Below are 16,394 nucleotides of genomic sequence, written 5' to 3'. Positions count from 1 at the left end.
CCTGTTCTAGGAAGACTGATCCAATGCAGCAAATATATTAAAAGGCTAAAGTCGTACATTGGCTATGTTGTAGCCTATCCCCAGAATATCAGCAGCAAACTCAGTCTCTGTCTCGCAAAACAGTCTCCAAATAAAACGCACATCGGCCTGTTGCCTATACTGCCAGCTTGTGACAATATATCGTCCAAAATGCTTGATTGCATTGCATTCTCCACATTTTTAGCTACATTTTCATGTACCACATCAGCATTTTTGTTCAGTGAATCTTTTGTAAATTGCTTTACAATTACCGTCGGGCCTATAGGCCTATTGCCTGGCTTGCCTCAGCTTCGGTCACGTCCTTTTACAATTTTATCATTGTAATAAAAAACGCAATTTGCCACATAATTTCAACATGCTCCTGGCCTACTAATTAATGCATATTGTACTTTATTTTTTGCAAAAAGAAAGAAATCCTTGATAAAATAACAAGTCATTCACATTATAGGCTACTTTACACACTGTTATGTCAGGGTGACTGAAAGCCTGTTCTGAAGACTACTCCCATTCATTTTGACTGCACGAGCGCGTCTTTTTCAGACAGACAGCGCAATTCATTTTAAAGCAATTTACAAAAGATTCACTGAACAAAAATGCTGATGTGGTACATGAAAATGTAGCTAAAAATGTGGAGAATGCAATGCAATCAAGCATTTTGGACGATATATTGTCACAAACTGGCAGTATAGGCAACAGGCCGATGTGCGTTTTATTTGGAGACTGTTTTGCGAGACAGAGACTGAGTTTGCTGCTGATATTCTGGGGATAGGCTACAACATAGCCAATGTACGACTTTAGCCTTTTAATATATTTGCTGCATTGGATCAGTCTTCCTAGAACAGGCAAGGGCTTTCTAGCCTCACGTCAGCAGCGCTGTATCACCCATATAGCCTACATTAAAACAACCAGCGGATGGTCGGCGGGTGCCGTTTCGAAAATTGGTCAAAAAACTTTGGTGTTGATGGATGGCTGATGGATGATAAGTTTTGCTATGCAGTTATGGTTGAAATAATAGCCCATCAGCGCATCTCTAGTGTGTGTGCCTCTCTCTCGCTCAGAGGGGAGGGAGAGGCTGAGGGTCGATCCAGCATGGATTCTAAACTCTGTGGTGGATAGGATCTACAATTAGGTGTTAACAATACTACTACGCTAGGTCGAAGTACTCCCAAGTGCTATTGCGCCACACATTGTAGTTCTCCGGTTTATTCGCTTGGAAAATCGCCACGTTTCACGTTGCGTGGCCGTAGCATTTCTATCAACTACTCGTGCAACTGTATTTAAGTCGGTAAAACGTGGATGTTTTTGATTACTTCTACGCTTAGTTGCCGTCAAAGCCCGCTAGCATAGCAACATGCTAACACAGTCCAGCCGCGCACCAGATCGTTTGAGTGCACGTACGGACAAGGGAGAGGTATGACTCAACTCGTGAAAGTTAAGGTAAGAACATATATTACTACTGACATTGGGTGGCGTGTTCCTTTAATACTTAGTATGGGAAGCGAACCTGCGAACACGCAAAAATGTAAATCCTATCCTATGCCGTCTCGCTGCACGTTACACCACCACCGAGCGTAAATGACGCAGAGTAGCACGATTCCTAGAACCACACGCATGTGAAGTTAAAACATTTTTAATCGTATAATCTTCATACATTCTTTGGAGCTAGTGAATGTGTAAATCCATGCTTGGTGCACTGTCGGAAAAAACATTTCTATAGGCTTCTATTTTTGAAGTAGTATGCTACAGGTGACGAGAGCACAGGTTGACGGAACCATCTTTTTGGACTCGTTTTCCGACTGATTGTTTTTTTTTTGCAACACAGCTTAATTTAGCTTGAAAGTTAACCCAAAGATTGTTAAGGCGGAGCAAGATACTTCATCAGGAGCCACTTCCGGGAACCCGGATCGCACGAGGGGGGGGGGGGGTCAAAATCCCCCTTTATGCAGAGCAGAGGCAGCGACTGCTCCATTGAAGTCTATGGGCATAGCTCAGAATTTTACCACATAGGGTCAAACCGGGACGATTGAAACGGAGGACGAATGAAACATTCCGGTTTTCTCCGAGTGCAACGATGATAGACAGTCATCATTTGGAAAAAACATAGAGCATATTAACCTCCGTTGCTCAGCCAAATGCCTTCCTGTTACGTCCTGGTATCACGGAGTTACAGGCGATAAACGATTTTTGATGGTCACAAGTTTACATCATTAGCGGTTTATTTTTTTTGATTATTAAAGAGTGTTTTTCATTTAAAGGTTTGACTTCATGCTTATTCAGTAGAGCATTTAGTGCTCTCCCCAATCCCAGACGTTCACATTGCATGATTGTTTGTAATGGATGCAAAACAGCCTATAATGCTAGATGTCTATGGCGGGACGATTGAAACACCTGCGTGTTCTGTCTTTCCACTTTACTCCGAGCTGTGGGGATTTAATGGAGATCCCGGAGATCCCGGTGGGGATTTAATGGAGATCCCTGTTTGTGTATTAAGATTACCTTTTTATAACGTAACCTAACTGCATTGTACTTCCCTACAGTTGCGGGTATCCTCAGCTTCTGCGTGAGCGTTCACGGACATTGATAACGACTTGCTGTTATTCCGAGAGGGGCTACATATGTGCGTGTGCTGTGCGGATGTTAAATGTAGGTACGGAAATGCAAGTATGGCGAACTGGTTCTTGAGTGGCATGCACTATACATGATTAACATGTTAATTCTGATGTATTGAGGCTGTGCTGTACTAATCTGTTTGGCTGTGTGTTTCAGGAGTTGCCATTGCTGTTTTGCCTGTTTCTGTTTGTTTAATTTTATTTAGTTTCTTTGTCAGTTATGGATGTGCGTCTTTACCTGTGATGCTAAGACAATGATTGGGCAATGATTGTTGTTTCTCTGCATAGGATTCCATCTGCATTCAGCTTGGGTACTGGCGGTCCAAGTTCTTGGTTGCATTAGGCTAGTGTCATCTCTATTCTCTCTCTTTGTGTTAACAGAGCCTGTGAACGTGGTACTGGTGTTTGGGATGCTGGGTTGTTCCTTTTCCTGCACTGCATGAGGTGAACTAGGCATAGAGCTAATGAGCACCCCCATTCTATTTTGTAGTTTGCTGTGTAGCCTATGTGTGTGTGTGACACATTTCAGATATTGGAGCACGTGGCGTGGTTGCTGTGTTGAACTTCCCCCATTCTCCCTACATCCAGGTAACCACTCTCGTTGGCTGTTAAACTAATTGTTGCTTAGCGTTGCTTATTATATGAGACCGCCAGTACTTCAGCCTTTACTATTGCTTGCTGCTTATTGTTGTGAGACCTTGTTTTTATCTTTTCATACTGGAATAAAGTGATTGCTATTGATGAATTTATCTTGCTGAAGTGTTTTAATATAATCCTGTTTTTTTCTAAATAAACATTGCCCAGTCACTGGAATATCAGTCTTTGTCTTTCTGTTTCATACAACTGTACCTGTGTGGGAGTTCTCTACACTAAAACAAGTCTTAAGGGGCGGGGCCTTAAGTGGCGTAGTCTGGTCTTTTTACCTCAAATAGTAACCTGGGTTACAAATGCATAGGCTTTCATGTAATGTCGTGGTCTTATCGCCCTCTCACGGTAAATTGCACGGATGAATATTACATGATTTTGTGCTTCTTTGTCAATCGGACCTTCGTCAAAATGAAACGCCATTGTGTGACAAGTGTAAAAATAGCGGCCTGATTGAACATGCACTGAAATAACCGAACATAATTGAACATAACCTGAACAAAACCTAGTTCAGAGCCTATGTTACCATAGTTACTTACATAGCCTGATCATTTTTGAGCTTTCTGGAACTGAAATCCCAAGTTTACCGCTAACTCTGGGTTAACATACCCAGTTAAGCCAGTAGCCTAAACCTGCTTTCTGGAATACCCCCCAGGGCGAGGTCAGGGAAAAAGGTTGGTGACCACTGCTTTAAAGGAACCGTATGTAAGAAATGTATTTCAATTAATCATAAAATGGCCCTGATGTCACTAGAAATCATGTTCATTTCAAATACTTATATTACTGACAACAGTAGTACGGCCAGGATATTGTCATTAAAAAGTGAAGTTGCAGCCCTCAATTGATGTTGATGTTGTGTTTTGTCATGTCATGTTGTGTTTTGGCCTGGGGGGTATTCCATCAACCTTGCTAATGAAGGCGATGCTTAACAGAAATAGCCTGGCTTGAACTAGCGTAGACTTTCACTTGGGGCTGAAGCCGTTCCATTAACTGAAGTTAGCGGCATCTTGGCCTCGTTTATTCAAGCGAGGTTTAGTTCAGCCAGATAATGTCTAATAAGGGGAGAACTGCCACTCTCGGAAAACTTCCGGTTTCTGAACTGGTTGCAGTTCCTTCTGTGGTTCCACATGAGGGCGCTCGTCCACGAGTGCAGAATGCATGGAGGTCTATGGAGCTGTACCCCTCAAAATCCACTTTTCTCGGGATATAATTTTTTTCCAAGTCATTTGAATATTGTATTTGAAAGGGGAGGCAAAGAAAATACACTTGGTTGAGTATTATATTTTTTAAAGTCACTTAATTGTTCATAAAAGCCTTTCAAACGTGTCAATGACGTCACTCATTAGCACAATGCTAGCGTGTTATGGGCAACAACGACCCAACCTGTAAGAAAACAAAAGGACATAAGTACTCGTTCATTCAACTTTTGACCTATAACCCATGTTGAAGTTATACAAACTACAATCAAATCTGAGATTTGTCAACGACAATCAGGTGAAAGAGACAAATTTAGCCGTCTAGCTCCATTGACTCGCATTCATTCTGTACTCGCCCCAGTGGAAATCTGGTGGAACTGCAACCAAAATTCGGTACAATGGGACTTAATACGGAGTGGCCAGGCTCTCCGTAGACGGGCTCTGGTTCAGCTTTATCTCTGCTCGTGCACGAGGTAGAACAGTAGACCAAAAGAGTAGATTAACGAAAAGAGGATATATGTCGTAAAATTAAGACAATACTAGACGATTTCTGTTCGATTTGGCAAGCGCCATCTACAGGATTTTCATTGAAAGTCATCTAATTTAACGAGAGAGAGAGAGAAAAAAGATAGTTGCCTACAGAAATGGGAGAATAATGAAAGCATAGGCCTAGGCTACATTTAAAACAACAACGCTAATGATTTGAAATAATTTGCGAGTTTGATTAGCTTCACTCTATACAGTCATACAGTCTATGCTTGAACAAAACGAGTGAATGAATAAATAGTATAAACTAAAAACAACTTTGGCATATGGACATTCAAAACTATCTATAGCCTACGTTCTTAGATTACTGTAAAAGAGTTCACTCCAAATTATTATCTAGGTGTAGGTGGTCATAAAATAAATTAGTATCGACATAATAGTATTGTCTCCCATAAGTCCCAAATTGTTTGAAATATAATTATCTGAAATGCAATATGGCTTTCAATTTGTCATTTATGCCTAGTATTTAATCTGTGTAGCACACAGTTGATTTGACATTCATGAACAATCGTCGACACATGAACAGTTTTAATTATTAGCTGCCTATAAGCCTACAGGCTACAGAATTATCCTTTGGCTTGCATCAGATATAATAGCCCACTGACAAAGCATATTACTGTCAATGAACAGCCTACCAAATGTGCATGACCCTTTATCAACAGTATATGTCTTTCATTAAAGAGTATAACTATAAAATGTCATTATCAAGGTGATAAGCTATGTAGCCTTAATACTCGTATGGGAAGCGAACCCGTGAACACGCAAATATAACTCCTTTGCTGTGTCGTCTCGCTGCACGTTACGCCACCACAGAACGTAAGTGACGCAGAGTAGCAAGATCCCTAGAACCACACGCACGTGAAGTTAAAACATTTTAAGTCACATAATCTTCATAAATTCTTTGGAGCAAGTGGATGTAAATCCATGCTTGGTGACACTGTCGGAAAAAACATTTCTAGGCCTACTTCTATTTTTGTAAGTTGTAGGCTACAGGTGACGAAAGCACAGGTTGACGGAACCATCTTTTTGGACTTGTTTTCCGACTGATTGTTTTTTTTGCAACACAGCTTAATTTAGCTTGAAAGTTAACCTGCTACGGAGCAGGTTAGTTCTGTGGCATAAATTCCCATAGTTACCAAGCTGGGATTCACGTTAACCTCATTAATGGAACGGAATTCTCACTAAAATTAGTGAGACTTATCGAAATAAGCCAGGTTTGGCCTTTAGCGAGGTTGATGGAATACCCCCCTGATGCGCCACCCTCCACCTATCTACTAATCACAAAGTCAGTAGTGTTTCGGCATCCGGGTTGGCAACCTCGAGTCAGGGGGGAGGGGGAGGGGATACACCGCTCTACAGTAATTTGAAAGTGGTTGCAGTACCATTTTTGGCCACAATCTTACATATGGTTCCTTTAAAATACAGGGGTCATAAGTGAAAGTAATTGTAGGTGACTAATTACTTAATATTAATCTTAGACTGGCGAACTTCAGGAAAACTCAGGAATCAGGTTTATTCTGTTACAAGCTGAGAGGGTACAAAAAAGGTCTACGGTCTATGTAGGCCTATCCCAGGCCTGAAAGGCCTAGGTTGGCCTGTAGCCAACTCCTCTCTTCCGCTCTACATCCTTAGTCTGACAATCCAAAATCTGATCGATCTCACAAACATTGCAGTTTAGTTACTTTTAAATGGTTTAAACAAAGAACAAAATGGCGCCAAGAACAAGCCCACTTGATTGGTTCTACAGTTGGTATCAGACACACCTACTCACACCCACTTCACACCTATGAATTCTTGTCAGAATAGCATGAGGAGAGATATCTTATATATCAGAAATATCACTTATAGAATGTTCCAAACATTCTCACAATCACATCATTACAATCCTTGTAATGAGACTATCAAAATGATACCAGACATGAATACATTTACATTTCATGATACATGGATACATTATATCAAGGAAGCATCCTTTGTCTTGTGTAAGTGATAGGCCTTAAACCAGCACATTAGCATTCCATTGGGGGAGGGGATAGTGTCTTTGTTTAAAACCAAGATGGGTTACATGGCTAACTAAAAGTAGTCTTGAAGTTAAATTATTATTCATTTTAACCATACATTTTATTGCTATCATAAGTATCAGTGTTGTAATGTAACGGAGTACAAATACTTTGTTACTGTACTTAAGTAGAAATTTCACGTATCTGTACTTTACTTCGCTATTTAAATGTATGTCAACTTTCACTTTTACTCCACTACATTTCCTAGATAAAATGTATACTTTTACTCCGTTATATTTCCACTAAGCATCTTCGTTACTCGTTACTAAAACATAAAATTAGAAGAAATGTGTGCGACTGCAATAAGGGAGGTTTGGCGAATCACTGCTCCTAGATTGCATTACGCACGCTCCGCACGCTGCGCGCTCTATTTCAGCGCTTGTTTGTTGCTAAAGGAGGAAGACGCACAACTGAAACCGCCATGGAAGCACGAGCACCTACTGGAGGACCTCCCGTTATCATAGACGACCACCCCGACGATAGTGGTGAACTCGGTGAACAGGGTAGTGGTGAAGATAACGTCATACACCCGTGGCCATATTTGCAAGAAATGTTTCTGTACATTGGCAGCTTTCTGTGAAGCTGAACACTCCGCTACTTGCCTCAGCGGCCTGTGAAAGGCTATTTAGCATCGCAGGACTTGTCTTCAGTCTAAGAAGAGTAAGACTGAATCAGGCCCGGGGTGGGTAATCGGGAGAATCGGGAGAATTCCCGGTGGCCGCTTCACTTTTTGGCCGGTCGAGGAAAAAAATATTGACATTTGTCATGTTAGTCTATCTTTTCAGTAGGACACGCTCCGCATTCTGTGCATGACACCAATGCAATGCCTCTGCATGGGTTGTAGCCTACGTGAGAGTTGGTTGGGTCCATAGCCCGTCTTTTCCGAAAAGTTTTCTCAGATTAGGATAGCCGAGCCGGCCCTACAGTAGACACAAGCGTCAGGAAGGATGGATGGTAGAAAGAGGCCAGGAGAGACTGAGCAGCAGATCAACCAGTCGACCACTGAAAATGATGAGCCCGAAATTAGTGATGAGGAGGCCATGACTACAGGGACAAGTAGAGAGGATAAATTAAAGTTATTTAATGTAAGAAAGAGCAATTACCCTACATGATAAATATGCCTTGTTTGCTCAGAAGAGGGTGTAGTAAAGGAGTAGGCTAAATCACCAAACAACAATATAGCCTACCCATGAAAAAAACATGTAGCCTAAATATTAGTTTAATATGCCTCTTTGTGGAAGCGTGGGATAGGCTACATTTCAAAGGCTTTCTTTCTTTCTTTCTTTCTGTTTTTGTGAACTTGTGGAATAGTGGAATATTTTTTGTTAACTTCTCAATTGAAGTGAATTATTATATAACCTTTACTGTACACATTTGTTGAACCATGGTACTAATAAAAACTACAGGATAGTAAGAGCTGAAATGTTGCGTCATTTATCCAATTTCCACCACTATGGAAAACGTTGGCCGGTCTTGGGCCTGAAACTCCCGGGCACTGAATTCTGTCAACTTTGAAAACCAGCTTCTTTTGAAGATGAACAGACACCTTTTCAGTTTCAACTATGACTGGCATATTAGTAGCTGCTGGACATAGGTGGCCTGTGTGTGTGTTGGTGTGTGAGAGTGAGATGGTGACCTGGGGAGTAAGCCCTAGAAATGCTCATACCACATGACCAAAATGTTCTTCCTACCAGCAGGTCATTTTTTCATTTTTACCTGAAGTTCATACAAAAGTGGCATTTCTGTTTTTTTCTTTGATGTCAGCTCTAAAAATATGCTGTTTGTTCTTTGAACTTAAGAGAGAATTAATTAGAGAATTGTGCCTGAAAAGTCCTAGAAAAGAATGTGATTTTGATTTGATGAGTGAGATTAAGAAGATATGGAAACCCTGAATATGCTTTATGCTGTACTATAAGAAAGCCAAAATAAAGTTCACAAAAGTTCAAAATAAAACCACTTGCTTTTTACTTTTTACTTTTACTTCAAATACTTAAGTACATTAAATATAATAAAATTACTTTTGATACTTAAGTACAGTATATATCAGATACTTTAAGACTTTTACTTAAGTAATATTCTAAAAACTTTCACTTCTACCAAAGTCTTTTTCTAGTACGATACTTGTACTTTTACTCAAGTATTGCTTTCTAGTACTTTATACAACACTGATAAGTATTGACACCCCTATGGTTTTATTTCAGTTAGCCTATTAGCTAGTTTGATTTGCATTGAGGTCAATGAGCATAAAAATAAAACCATGCCAATCTCTAGGTATGGTGAAGGGTGTGTGATGATGTGGGGCTTATCAGGATGAATAGTATCCTGGATCCATGAAATAACTGGCCTTAAAAATAAAAATATGCCTGCCTCTATGGAATTTAACATGGGGCTGCCAATATTTATGACCCCTGCATTTTAAGGAAGAATATTTATTTATTTATGATACATTGTTCATTCACAAAGAAAATTGGTGTCCTTAAAGGTTGGATATTTCCTCGTTTTTGTACTTAAGGCATTAAGATACATTTCCAAAAGATGATTTTATATTCCTCTTTTTAGGCAACTTTAGCAGAGGTGCCAATAATTTTGGAGGGTACTGTATGCGCGTGCACAATAATGTAGATCAATGTTTTGTATGCCTGTATATGTGCGTGCACAATAATGTAGATCAATGTTTTGTATGCCTGTATGTGCGTGCACAATAATGTAGATCAATGTTTTGTATGCCTGTATACTGTATGTGCGTGCACAATAATGTAGATCAATGTTTTGTATGCCTGTATATGTGCGTGCACAATAATGGAGATCAATGTTTTGTATGCCTGTATATGTGCGTGCACAATAATGTAGATCAATGTTTTGTATGCCTGTATATGTGCGTGCACAATAATGGAGATCAATGTTTTGTTATCACAAAACCTAAGTTTAAGCTTGTGTTTTGTTTCTTCTCAAACATGCAACAGATGGGGATGGGGATAAGGGGGGTTGGAGTCTGTGGACTCATCTTTCAAACTTGTTGTTTAGCTCCCAGTTTCTCTTATCAGAGTAAAAAAAACATAAGATGGGTCCTGTATAGTATCTTCACTGATGAGAAAAATCTGTGCAAAGCATAAGTCAATAAATAAGATTTTAACTTTGGTGTGGTTCAATCATATCAAAAAATGTGAATTTCCATGACATTTTACCAAAACTGCTTTACCTAAATTCTGAACTTTTGACTGGTTTCCTAAATAATTGTCATTTGAAACTTTAGAAGCTAATTAATATCAGGCCAGAAAATGACGACGAGCATCCCCTGTGCGGGCAAATGGCATTGAATTTTACATTGTTCTAAACATTTTTACACTGTTCTGTGTTATGCTGGGAAAGACTAAAATGCAAAACAATGATTTAAAAGCCGGTGTTAATGGAATTTGGCAAAAGGTTTAACAGCAAATGCAATTTTTGTACCTAAATCATTCTGGATCAATGGTCCATTTGTCTCTGAGGCTGAGGCATGCAGCATCTTAGCAACCGTTTTGATTCCCAGTTCAGTAGGCAGGCAGAATCTCTCCATCTCTCCCCCCTACCCCTCCCCTTCTCTTTCCTCCCACTCTCCTGCGTGTGTGGCTGCAGTGAATCGACTCGTCTCCAGGGTGTACCACAGACTGCAGTGAAGGAGAAGGGCAGGGCTGCCGCTACTGCTACTGCTCCTGCTGTTGTGTAAAGAATGTGTTGATACAAGATGGTTCATCAGGAGAAGTGCATTTACCAGGTGAGAGAATTGTTTGTACATTCCAGTGGCAGTGCTTGTGTATGTTTGCTGTGTACTGGATGTAATTCAGAAAGATGTGTTCGCTTTGGACATTGATTTAGCCATGTCATTGTATTGACTCTTTTTTTTAAGGTGCTATACGCGCTGCATATGGTCATATGGCCATGGTCAAACATTATCAAGAATGCTAAATAGGAGTCTTTGTGTAAATGTTTATTTTCCAGTTCGGAACTTTACAAGCATGCTATTTATATCTGTAAAAGAAGGCTTATTATTTTCATAAATAGGATGAATTGGTTAGTTAACTGTATCAAATGTAGGACATGAGACAGATTATTTTTCTTATGGCATTTCAGATGAGACAAAAACGAATACTCTACACATGCATTGATTGTTTATTCTCAGATTATCTCTTCTTTATCTATATAGTGCTGGAAAAATTAACCTAGGTGGCTTGTGGCCTATTCTGTCTGTTTCTAGACTAGACACCCCAGGGAGTTGTTGACGTGACTGATGACGTTACAGAACTGAAGCTTATCTTGTGATGCATCACACAGAATGAGTTGGCATTAAGACAAAGTAGAAGGGGAAGGCAGCAATAAGAAATGAGAACTGAGTGTTTTAAATGCCATCTTGAGTCATTGTTTACATGGGGCAGCTAAAAATTCCCACACTCTAGGTATGCACTTAAGGGTTAGGAAGGGAAAGGAGGAAGATGAAGATCATAATATGATTATGTTTTCAGATTTGGTTTTGTTGTGTGATCAACAAACTATTCAAGTGATTCACACTCCACCATATTATTTATAGGGAGGCTAAAAAATATTATATAACCTTCAAACCTTTTTTTTTGGCTTGAACACAATACCTCCATGTGTTTGTGTGTGTGTGTGTATGTTTGTGCGCAATGCTTCAGGCTTGCTCTGCTCTTTCTCCTTTCATTATGGATCACTGAATCAGCAATAATTTCACTTCCAGGATAAAGACAGACTCTGTTAAACCTCTACATAAATTCCCTTTTTAAGTATTTCTGTCCCTGTGTTCATGTACAGTAGCTCTCTCAGTGAGAATGGGCTTCTGTTTACATTATATGATGATTCTAGACTGGACCATCATCTGGTTGGACACCATCATACATATTTATTTATTTTCACATGCTTTATGGCAGCTCTTTTTAGTGAGAAAACGTACTTACAGAAGCAGGTAGACAGGTAGTCAGGGATTCAGAGGCTGATGTGGTTTTCTTGTGCTGATTACTTATTAAACAGGCCCAGAGAAATGAGAGGGAGTCCATCAGGCAGAAGCTGGCCCTGGGCAGTTTCTATGACGACGGACCAGTCATCTACACAGGCTGCACCAAGAACTCTCCATCTTCACGGTAGGTTTGTTTGAAGGGTGTTAAATTGTAAACAATAGAATATAGGTTAGTGTCAGTGGTTTTGAATTTGGTCCATATGCAGAGTGAGGGTATAACATATCATCAGTTTAAAGTGATGTAATGCTTTTTGCCCACCAGGAGACAGAACAATACAACGGCAGCTAATTTATTATGTTTTGTGTTATTGGATGTATCATGTATGTGTGCATGTTTATATACAAGGCAGTTCATCCCTATCCATACCTATCCATAGGCTGTTAGCTAGCACTGTAATTGACTGTTGTCAACTGAAACCTTAGATTAAGAGGCAGGAACCTTCTTGGCAGACAAGTTTCATCTTATTCTGAAAAGGAAATCCCAGAACATACGAAGAATAATGAGTAGAAAAAAGGAAGAAATTTAAGGGAAAACCACAGGTTTTCCTTAAGACGGCAAATAATGCATTCAAGCACATAATATCTGGCATCAATCCACAACTGAAAGATTTGTCAATAATCTATTTTCATGATGCTTATAAAGACAATAAACGCTTGTGTGCATGGACACACACACACACACCTTATATGCCCTGTGTGAGAGACTCATTAAGGTAGGTGTGTGTGTGTGTGTGTGTGTGTGTGTGTGGGCAGTGACAACTGTGCATGAATCAGAGGAAATGTAACTGTGAATGTGGTCAGTGAAGAGCACTTGAAAGAAGAAGCATGCTTTATGTTTGCTTGACTGATCTTACACATACATCCAGTGGTTTGTGGCTGCAACCACAAGCCTCCATCTGGAATTTCTATAATAAAGAATTTCCAGTACTCCCACTGTTGCAAAGGGAAACCATTGTGGTTCTGAACAAACCAATAAATCACGAAAGTTGATCTACTGATAAACAAATGATTTCGAACAATTTCCACAAATGCAATTGTGTCATCATGCCATTTACAAAAAACGGCTGCGATCGGTAGGGTACTCTAAAAACATGACGTCAGCACAGCTGGCACATACAGATGTTTGCTAGCTTGCTAACTCATGTTTTTTGGTGATACAGTTGGTAATCTAATACTATGAAAGTCTTTTTTAAATTAGTCAGATGGTTCGAGCTAGCCCACAGAACTACTTAGCTGGGCAGCAAGTGTGAATGTCCAGAGTGTTACTTCATCATCTGGCACCAAAATAAATATAAAGAGCAAGCGTGATACATTTCCACATAATGTGTCTTTAATCTCTAGATCATTTTTACCATTTCAGTTACAATTGCTCTCCATAATAACTTCTCTGAGCATGTAACCTCAATTGCAAAATCATGTCGGTTCACCCTATACAACATTACGAAGATCAGACGTTACCTAACACAAGATGCAACACAACTTCTTGTAGCCTACAGGCAAGGTTATTTCAAAACTGAACTATTGCTATTCATTATTAGCTGGCCTGCCTGCCTGCCTCTGTAGTGAGACCATTGCAGTTGATTCAGAATGCTGCAGCACGCCTGGTCTTTAATCAGCCAAAGAGGACACATGTAACTCTTTAGTTATTATTCATTGGCTTCCTATGGCAGCCAGAATTAAATTCAAATCTCTCACTCTGGCCTAAAGGACACTGGGTCTGCTCCCTGCTACTTTAATTCCATGATCCAGCTCTACATCCCTAATCGCCCACTGCAGTCTTCACCTACAGTAATTAATTTATTTTCAGTTATATTTTTGTTATTTATGTTTTTTGTTTATTTTCATTATTGATATGTGATATTGTAATGATTGTTATTATTATTACTAATTTGCTTAATGTAGGCTTATCAACTTTTAAAAACTATTTATTATTCATTTCAACTATTGTAATGTTTCTGTAAGTAGCTTTGGACAAAATACCATAACCGTCCATAACCATAATAAACTGAACCACCAGTGCAAATGCAATAATGTAATGCATAGTTCCTATCTTTGAACGAAAGATTTAGAGCCTTATTTGGTTTTTTCAGACTCATGGTTCTTGAAATGGCATATTCTCATTTGGATTGAATAATTGATGGCTGTCACTCAAAGCTCTTTGCTGTCTGACTTAAAAACCAACTCCAAGATGGGTGTTTTTCGAACAACAGAGAACTAGTTTTAAGCAAAACCAAGGATCCATCGTCAACAGAGGATATTGCGTGCATAACTGGACTGTAGAACAACATGCCCACTCCAGTTCACAGGGAAAAACAACTATTTTTGGTGCCAGCTCTGAACCAACTTTTCACGTTCCAAATTGATTTATTTTTGGTTGAAATACTCCAAACAGTTTAGCATCTGGGGTGTAAACCAGAACAGGGATGGTTCTCTGTTGGTGGGAATGGGCCTAGATGTGAAGTAGCCTTTAGCTATCATGATAAGAACACCACTTGGTGATTTCATATCTTTGTCTAATCTATGAGTGTTGTGATGTGATGTTCGAACAGGTACCAAAATGGGGTGAATTTGCAGGTGTGTTTTGTGAATGACAGCAGCAGTGATAAGGACAGTGATGCCGAGGACAGCAGAACAGAGACCAGCCTGGACACCCCACTGTCACCTGTGGTAAAGAGCTGATATAATGTAGTTTGATGATTGTGTTATAATATAATATAATATTCGGATAGTTTGTATACAACTTTGGTCAACCCAATGTTCAAGTGACTGAAAATGGTGAGAGAACTTTTCCTCCCATGTCCTCAACAGAGCAAGCAGAGCTCCTCGCTGTCAGACCGGGACACGGGTGAGGAGGACTCGGACCCATTGGAGGAGTCGGAGTTCTGGAGGCTGCAGAGGCGGCTGCAGGAGGAGGCCCGAGTGGCGCTGGCACTGGCCCGGCCCATGGCCCGCATGCAGGTGGAGGTGGAGCGGCACATACAGCTGCATCGCAGATCCCCTGTGGCCGACCTGGTGAGTCCCACCGTCACCATCACCATCACTACGACTTCACTGTAAATCGGACTTGTGATTGTGTGTTTTAATATGCTAATTTTAAGTAATTTACATGCTCTGTCATGTCTTAGCCTTTCACACATCCAAATGTTTTCTCAAACTTAAGACCTTGTTAAGATCAGTTCACAGAAGAATGAGCAGTTGCTGGTTGACCCTACATTAAGAGGTGTTCATTTATGCATTCAGCAGATAAACATGCCTTAATAGTGAGTATTTCCCACAAATTCAACCACTAATTCAGATTATGCTCCTGCATAATGCGATAAAATTGGGATTTCAACAAGAAATTTCAAAAACGCTGTAGAGGTGGTGGTAGACATGGGCCAAGCTTGCTGTCTTGTTCTGCAAATGTATTCAAGTCACAAGTATAAGTAAACTTTGGCAGACAATGTTAAGGATTCACTGAGGATTACAAATTTTACCACCACTACTACTGAAAATGTGTGGGTGATATTTGAATTTGTAAAATATGTTGTATAGTATATTGTATGTATAGTATATTACAAATACAAATATGTCGTATAGTATATTGTATGTATAGTATATTACAATAAAGCCTATTAGGCCTAAAAAAACTACACAGGTTATTATATTCAACTCCTTTATATTATAGATGAGGAAAGTAGCCTCTATACACAAGACTGGACCATAGAGAGGGGGTGACATACAAATGCTGTCATGAGAGGCACGATGGTGTTGTAAGCCCCAACACGTCGTCTTCCAGGCAGTGCTGCATGGAAGGCACTAGGTTTAGGCAAGGGTTAAGGTTAGGGTTAGGGTTAAGGTTGGGGTTAAGGTTAGGGTTAGGTGCCTTGAAGTTGACGGTTGCAGCGCTGCCTTGAGGTCGACGGTGGGGGCCTTAAAACGCCATTGAGCTCATGAGAGACTTAGACAAAGATTTACCAACTCCATGATGAGACTGTAGAAGATTTGACAGATGATGATGATGAAGTAATGCTTTATATTGAATGAGAATGTTTAGTTTCCATGAATATTCAGTGGCATTTACTTTGACAGTCATGTATGTCCATTGAATGATGTAGGGGCTTTTTGGACATCATAAAAATCATTGTAGTCTTTCAAAGTCATTCATTTGTGAGACGGAATGCATTTCCAGTAATTTCAGAAATCCCCTCACATTTAGAAGACCGATTTACTCACAATCTAGGTACTTTACTCTTCTTTCCATCAATATTGAACAATGACTGAGCATTTGGCATAGGTGAACCTGCAAAAC

At 39.9% G+C, this 16,394-nt stretch overlaps 1 protein-coding gene across 1 annotated transcript in view; it reads left to right on the top strand.

Moving 5' to 3' along the window:
- Positions 1–10,761: 10,761 nt before the first annotated feature.
- LOC143133470 (schwannomin-interacting protein 1-like) overlaps positions 10,762–16,394 on the top strand; it is a 6,368-nt gene continuing 735 nt past the window's right edge. Inside the window, exons 1-4 of the mRNA XM_076293232.1 lie at positions 10,762–10,849; positions 12,118–12,227; positions 14,653–14,770; positions 14,912–15,115. Coding sequence (XP_076149347.1) covers positions 10,820–10,849; positions 12,118–12,227; positions 14,653–14,770; positions 14,912–15,115 — 462 coding nt within the window. The 5' untranslated portion in view covers positions 10,762–10,819. The remainder of the gene's footprint in view (positions 10,850–12,117; positions 12,228–14,652; positions 14,771–14,911; positions 15,116–16,394) is intronic.

Source organism: Alosa pseudoharengus, unplaced genomic scaffold, assembly GCF_046254945.1.
Source record: "Alosa pseudoharengus isolate Yale_2024_CS ecotype anadromous, Long Island Sound unplaced genomic scaffold, YU_APseudo_1.1 YU_APseudo_1.1_scf_2, whole genome shotgun sequence".
In the NCBI taxonomy this organism is placed as follows: Eukaryota; Metazoa; Chordata; class Actinopteri; order Clupeiformes; family Clupeidae; genus Alosa; species Alosa pseudoharengus.
This window is presented reverse-complemented; position numbering and strand designations above follow the sequence as displayed.